General features: G+C 41.0%; 1 protein-coding gene across 1 annotated transcript in view; it reads right to left on the bottom strand.

Moving 5' to 3' along the window:
• Nucleotides 1-400, bottom strand: part of LOC141426096 (dnaJ homolog subfamily A member 2-like) — a 9,366-nt gene extending 8,966 nt beyond the window's left edge. Inside the window, exons 1-2 of the mRNA XM_074084959.1 lie at nt 292-400; nt 8-159 (exon numbers count right to left, since the gene is read on the bottom strand). Of these exons, the coding sequence (XP_073941060.1) occupies nt 8-159; nt 292-360 (221 nt within the window). The 5' untranslated portion in view covers nt 361-400. The remainder of the gene's footprint in view (nt 1-7; nt 160-291) is intronic.
• Nucleotides 401-7,613: the final 7,213 nt, after the last annotated feature.

Below are 7,613 nucleotides of genomic sequence, written 5' to 3'. Positions count from 1 at the left end.
TGCCCACCTTCTCTTGCAAACCTTTAAGTCCATACTATCGTAAGTTTGTCTTTTCTTCGGGTCCGACAATACTTCATAGGCATAGCTGATTTCTTTGAACTTATCCCCTGCGGCAGGATTCTTGTCGGGATGAAACTCCTTCGCCAACTTGTGGTAGCTCTGTAAAATGAAGTAAGCATGACAGGTCTGAACAATGGATGTAATGTGCTACACCTCGACCGGAGAAAAAAGCATGTGCGTGGTAATTAAATTTTACTATGGAGACATCTGAAAATAGTAATTTATTCTTACCCTCTTTATATCAGAATCGCTGGCATTCCTATTAACACCCAAAATCTCGTATAACTTATTATCAGCCATTTTTTTCACAAATTTTGTAACAAGGGAAGGGCCTACAGACTAACTTAGAGTAAGGAAGGATTTTTTTTCTGTCTCCATAGATAACTTAAGATTGTCTATGAATTTTATATGGTTTCTAAAATTTAAGGTTGCCACATTTTACTAAATAATTTTATTATCTTAATGTTGGTGAGCCTGACGAAAAATAGTAATGTACTAAATAATTTGAATATAGAAAAATAGGAATTGGAAGTTGGGAATATTTTGTTAAATACCCTATGTTAAAAGGTCATTGAAAACTATAGTAACAAAAATTATCAAAATAAGTTACGCGTGGTGATTGTTAGTTGTGATGCGGGACGCGGTAAAAGTAGTTCCAAGTCCCTACACTCCACATTGGCGCTAGTTATTTAAGAAATTATTTAATAAAAAATTATATCATGTATTCTAAAATCTTTGAGTATTTATCTAGCCTAAAATAATTGCTGCTCAGTAATTGCTGTGAGAACACGTCGATAGGAAGTGAATTTCGTGATCTGTTAAAATTCATTATAGAGTGATTTTTGCTGTGATTTTCGTTGTAAAGATTTGTCGTCCTTTGAAATTATCTTGCAACTGTAGTGCTTCCTGTTTACCCCTTTTTCGGACACAGCAGTAGGGGCTACTACGAAACACGAATTCGTGTCATTGCGGTCCACACCTAGGGCTGTTTCACCATCCATTGATTAGTGTTAACCGAGGGTTAAATGTGATGCCGTCTCTATTTGTTTTGTTCGAATAGACGGAGACCGGAGACGCATCACATTTAACTGTCAGTAAACACTAATTAATGGATGGTGAAACAGCCCCTTCCTGCCCCTTATACTATTTAATACGAGAGCGAGAGGACCGCACGACACGAACTTCGAGTTTCGAGTTTCGTAGTAGCCCTGCAGCAACGAGAGAGTTTTAGCAAGATTCACAGACTACTCAGAGAAGAGAAGTGCAGCAGGGCTACTACGAAACTCGAAACTCGAAGTTCGTGTCGTGCGGTCCCTATACTACCTATTTATCCGAGTTTTTATATTATACCTAGTGCCATCCACGAAGACGCGTGAATTTTTTTCAAAATTAGCCATAATAACATTGTAATAAGACCCACGGCACGCGTCATCGTGAATGACTACCTATATGGCATTTCAGAAAAAGCTTAAAAAGTGTACCCTTTCCTTTTTTAAAACTTTCGAAAAAATATGATTTTTCAGAACCAAAAACCAGAATCGATCAGAAGCGTATTGTCTAACGTTTCTGCGCGCACGCGATCGCAATCTAATGACAGATTTCGCATACAAAATAGTACATTGTTTGAGAGGCTATAGATGAACGAGTTAGTTTCAGGCCGATCACTGCGAGAAATAAAAAAATATTTATCACAAAACAAGCAAATAACAATAACAATGAGTGCGTTTTACGGGTAGTAAGAAGTTACTCTATGACTACGTTGCTCGGATCTCAAAGTAGATAATTTTTCTGAGTGGACTATGAACATTACGTCAAGGTTCAATTTTGTTGACATATTGATTTTAGATACGAGATTTTTTCAAAGTAGTGACGATATCAATACGACCTGTTTTCGTAACGTGTTACATTGTTGTCGCGTTTGCGAGCATAAATGAGTCAGCACTTAAATGTATACATATATATTTATTTATTTATTTATATAGGCTGTTTGGATACTGAATTGGTTATTGTAGCATAGTAAAAGACAAACCAATAGATATTTGGTTTTAATTAGCTTGAATCCGACATACGATATTGAGAAAGATACATATGACAATTTGACAGTAGACATAAAAGGCATCGACAATAATTTAGGCCAGCACTAGTAAGGAGGTTTATAATCATTCTCCCCGTCTATGTTTTCATCTCCTACCAGAAAGTCATGTAGCGAGAAGGTAGCCGTTCGATTCCTCTTGGGTCTTTCAAGGGCAGATGTTTCTTGTCTTGATTCATTTGCATTAGTCGGAAGACTTAGGTGTTGAGGTTGATCTTGAAACAGGGCTATCGGATTTACCAAAGAATCGGAAGCATCTTCAAATGATTCTTCTTGAAGGTCGATCGAAGAGCGAGAATCATTCGGAAGTGGGGCTAAATGTCTATTGGACACTGTGCTCTCCGTGCCATTCGACCTTCGAATTATCGAATAGTGTGGGTTATAGTCCAAGAGTTCAGCTTCCTCCACTAAGGGATCGTTTTTCGAGCGAACATTGTTCTTTACGAGAACTGGTCCTGGCACTAGCCATGTAGGCATAGATTCTCCATTAGGCGACCTCCGCGGGTAATTAAACAGTCTTTCGTGAGGAGTAGCATTGATGGACGTGCAGATGAGCGAACGGATAGAGTGGAGGGCGTTTTTCAAAACTCGTTCCCAGTATTCTACTGCCATGTTGTTGGAACGTAAACTGAGTTGTACTGCACGCCATAAAGTTCCATTTAAACGTTCTACTTGGCCCATTACCCCGTGGATTGTAAGGAGTAGTTCGAGAAGAGGCAATTCCGTTAGCTCTTAAAAAAGTTTTCAGTTCCTCAGACATAAATGAGCTCCCTCTGTCGCTATGGACGTACAGCGGTTGCCCAAATGTACTAAAAAGGTCTCGTAAACATTTGATGATTGTCGCAGACGTCATGTCTTTACAAGGATAAGCCCATGGGAATCGGGCTGTACTCGTCAATTATGGTGAGTAAATACTTATTTCCCGAATTTGAAGGAAGGGGTCCTTTAAAATCCATATTCAGCCTTTCAAAGGGGCCAGTGCTTTTATTAGCTGTCCTTTTGTCGCCAAGAAGCGGGTTATTTCACAGCACCCTCTACAAGAGTCGTCATAGTCTTTATATCATCTATGGAGTAAGGTAGGTTCTTTGAGCGTACCCATGGTACATCCTCGTTATACCAGGGTGACATAGTAGAGCATGTAACTCATACAATTTGTTATCATTCATTAGTGCGCAAACTCTAGATAGCGCATCTGCAGCAGTATTTTGGGAGCCGGGTCGATAGATGATATCATATTTAAAACAGGAGAGCTCGAGACGCCAGCGTTGTATTTTTTCATTTTTAATTTTGCTTGAGAGTTGGTTTTGGTTGAACATTAACACACAGATTGTTTGGTCAGTTAATAACATAAAATGTTTTCCCATCAGAAAATGGCGCCATTTTCTTAGGCTTTCCACAATGGCATATGCTTCTTTTCTCGACCGATGGGTGTTTACGTTCAGCATTCGATAGTGTCCTGGAGAAAAATGCGACAGGTCGACCTTTTTGAGAAAGTGTAGCAGCTATCGCATACTCTGACGCGTCAGTTTCTACGGTCAGCATTTCATCTCCGTCAATCGCTACCAGTGAAGCTTTACTAATGTCTGATTTTAATTGCTCAAACTGGGCAACAGCACTTTCAGTTAACGGGAAGCTGCTTACATTTGTCAAAGGCTGTAGTTTACTCGAAAAGTCCTTCACCCATTTCGCATAGTGGGCAAACAGCCCTAGAGCTCGTTTCAGTTCAGCAGTGTTGGTTGGTACTGGTAGCTGAAGGAGCGGTGGAGTCGTTCTTTGTCCGGCTCGATCGTGTTATTCTTAATAGTATAGCCCAGCAAACTTACGGTATCCTGACAAAATTTACATTTTTGATCATTTAATGTTAGGTTATACTTTTTGCAGCAGCTTGAAAATTAAGTAGATTCTGATCATGATCGCTTTTATCTTTTCCGCATACAGTGACATCGTCGAGGTAAGTAAATGTCCCTTTTAATTTTTCTTTTTCTATAATGAATTCGAGCGTACGCTGGAATGCTGCAACTCCGTAGTAACCCCAAAGGGGATTTCTCGTGAATTGATAGAGTTTCCCCGCAGCTTCAAATGCCGTGTACGGTTTCTCGCTATTTTTAATTGGCACCTATGGTACGCGCTCTTCAAGTCTATCTGACTGAAAACATTATATTTTGCAACTTTAGACACGATTGTTTCGATATGAGGTAAGGGGTATGCGTCCAATTCTGTAAACTTGTTTTATAGTCAAGAGTAGTCGATTACGAGTCTTTTCCGATGTGCCCCTCCTCCTGCTACCAAGACCTGCGCACGCCAGGGAGAGACGCTTGGTTCTATCACACCATCTTCCAACAGTTTTGAGATTTCTTCGGTGATGAATTTTCGTCTTGCTCGCTATAATGTCTGGATTTCACGGCGATTTGGTTTAATGTTTGGAGATAGGTTAGTGAATATGGAGGCGGGAGGCACCGAAGCTTGCATCACATTGCAGATTAGAGGTTCTTTGGGTCCGCCAAAGTTGAATTGGAGACTAGAGTGTTCTTTAAGTATGTCATGGCCTATGATAACATCGGCACAAAGATTGCTGACGACGAGGAGTGGTCGATGTTTGTGCGAGTATTTGTTCATGGTGACAGTTGCAAAACAAACACTTCTTACGAAAGATACGTTATTTTGAGATGCTAGCGTGATAGTCTGCTTGTGAGGCTTCTGTTTCAGCTGCATTAGTCGCGCTATTTTCTCATCTATAAAGCTTACCGAACTACCGTATCGATTAAAGCGTCGGCGTGATAGTTGTTCAGAGTTACGGGTATAGTGGCTTTTGATAGGGACGATGGAGAGGCAGCTGAGATGGCATTAGCAGCCACTTCAGAATCATCAGAGTCCACAGCAGATTCTTCAGCGGCAACGGCGTTATTGGTAGCATTTATAGATCTGCATACATTAGCAAAATGACCTTTTCTAGAGCAAAGCTGGCACTGGGCGTTGAAAGCCGGACATTTTAGTCTTCGGTGTGACGTATTTCCCCCGCAATAGAAACAACGCCATTTAGTTGGCTCTTCCGAAGCTCTTCGGAGATTTGGGAGTTTCTAGTTGTGCGGTTTGATAGCGATGCTCCTGGCAGGGCGTTTAGGTTTACATCGTTTGCCCCGCTGGTCATTGCCCGGGAGTCTCTTTCTGCTGTCTCTAAGGTGAGAGCTTGATCGAGAGCTTGATCTAAAGTGAGAGAACGTTCTTGAAGCAATCTTTCCCGGATTCTTAGTGACATTATTCCCGAAATAAAAGCACCTCTTATAGCTTCATCTTCATGCGTTGTAGCAGTGACAGCTTCGAAGTTACAATCATGGGCCAGGAGTTTAAGTGATCTCCCGTAATCGGAAATAGATTCGTCAGACTTCTGCTTACGCGTAGCCAGTAAGTGGCGAGCCAGTATTATGTTTTTTGGCTTGAGGTACATTTTATCGAGTACTTTCAGGGCATCGTCATAGGTGGAAGAATCACGAACGTGTGGAAAGATGTGTGCTGACAAATGATCATTAAAAGTTAAGCTTCAAAGAATCGGTACCGTCAGGGATCTCTTCGAGTATGAATTGTTAAAGGTGTATTTCCAATGGGTCCACTTAGGTCCGGCTTCAGTCGCGGTGGGATCACATCAAACTTCTCGGGTCGTAAGTACCTTGCCATATTGGGGCAGAGTTTCGTATCTGAGTCGGGGCATTTAAAGCTAATGAAATTGTAGCATAGTAAAAGACAAACCAATAGATATTTGGTTTTAATTAGCTTGAATCCGACATACGATATTTGAAAGATACATATGACAATTTGACAGTAGACATAAAAAGGCATCGACAATAATTTAGGCCAGCACTAGTAAGGAGTTTATATATCAGTTATCTATGGCCACATTTTCGAGCAGTGTCGTGAACATGCTATAGGTCTATGTGAAAATGTCATTTGATCGCGCCTCAGGTTTGAAAAAAATGCATTGACATAAATATCAATGAAAAAATTACAGTTTGTGGGGTTTTTTCATATATTCGGTATTCTCATAATATTTGTATGAAAAAATGAAATAGGTACATGTTACACGTACTTTGAAAACGCGCTATAACGCCATCTTTTGTCGAGTCGAGTAGGTAGATAAATTATCGAATACTTGTTGTTAAATTGGTATTATTCGAGACAAGACTGGGAATGCTATTAGTTTCAATATTTTATTTGTTCCCTTTTTGGATTCCGTACAGCATCTACAAAGAACCCTATAGTTTCTATAGTTTTCTTAATGCTAGAAAGCAGCAATTTTCTATGGATATAGTTACATGTTGACGGGTACGTGTAGCTGTACAGGCTGCGAGCGCCGCCTGATTGCCTTGCCTACCCTCCAGATCCATATAGTGTAGGTAGGGTATCGTTAGATAGTAAGTACCTAGATCTTTAAAAATATTGTAATTGTTGCTAATACTGTTCTTAGATTTAAGGATCCGTTTGCATTATACGTATAATAAGTAAGGCTTTAGAGTGCTCATTTTTGTTAGTCAAAGTGTCCTGCTGTGTCCCTCTATACAAGTTACACAAGTTAATAATGGCCTCTAAATATCCATAAGTTCTCTTAATCAAGTTCTGGACAGATTAAAGTATGAATGATATTGTAACGGATAACTCACGTCTTAAGTAGAGTTTAGATCGACATGTTTCGGGCTATTTTGTAGCCCTTCTTCACAGAAGCACGCGACTCGGCGGCTGCCGCAACATGCGCACTACGCGCCACCGCTCTGCTCGCGCGACTGCCCGACGAAACTAGCACCGGCGCACGACTAGTAACGACTACCCGCATTTTTATCGTTATTTTTATTTGCACTGTCTAATGTAGAGTAGCACACAACACTAACAACATCGCTCCGTAAAGACACGTTCACACCAACCGATGACGCAGCACGAGTATTTAATACTGTTTTCCAACTCGGGGGTAGCGTACCGACCAACCGCAATCCCGGTTAAAATTCGGATGACGACTAATCTCAATGGCTTTCCGCACTTTCCGCGGAATGAAAAACTTTTCTCTCGCAAGTACAGACACCTTATCAAATCTGATAGGTATAATGCGTCGAATCCGAGTCCATTTAGCGCTCGGCCACACCACAGCAGATCCCCTGTCGTCCTGTTTCCTCATTGCTGCGTATGTGCTCCGATACCTGTAGTACTATTATATATTCTGTGCCTGTGTAGAAACGTAACGCCCAGTCTCACCGATATAGCTTTTGCCTTACGACACGAACACGGAATCATGTAAGTATACCCGGGCTTCCGGTATATTTACAGTTCATAGGGATAACGGCACAGATAACGGATAAAATTAGGCACTTGCTACGCCGAAGACATAGCATCAGGTCGATTTTCCGTCCTCATATGCAGCGTAGACAGTTGGTGCGATCGCCGAAGGATAAGGAGCCCCTGAGTGGTCCCGGGGTATACA

The sequence above is a fragment of the Choristoneura fumiferana genome, chromosome 3, assembly GCF_025370935.1.
Source record: "Choristoneura fumiferana chromosome 3, NRCan_CFum_1, whole genome shotgun sequence".
NCBI lineage: Eukaryota > Metazoa > Arthropoda > Insecta > Lepidoptera > Tortricidae > Choristoneura > Choristoneura fumiferana.
Note: the sequence above shows the minus strand (reverse complement) of the source record. Positions and strands in the feature narration are given on the sequence as shown.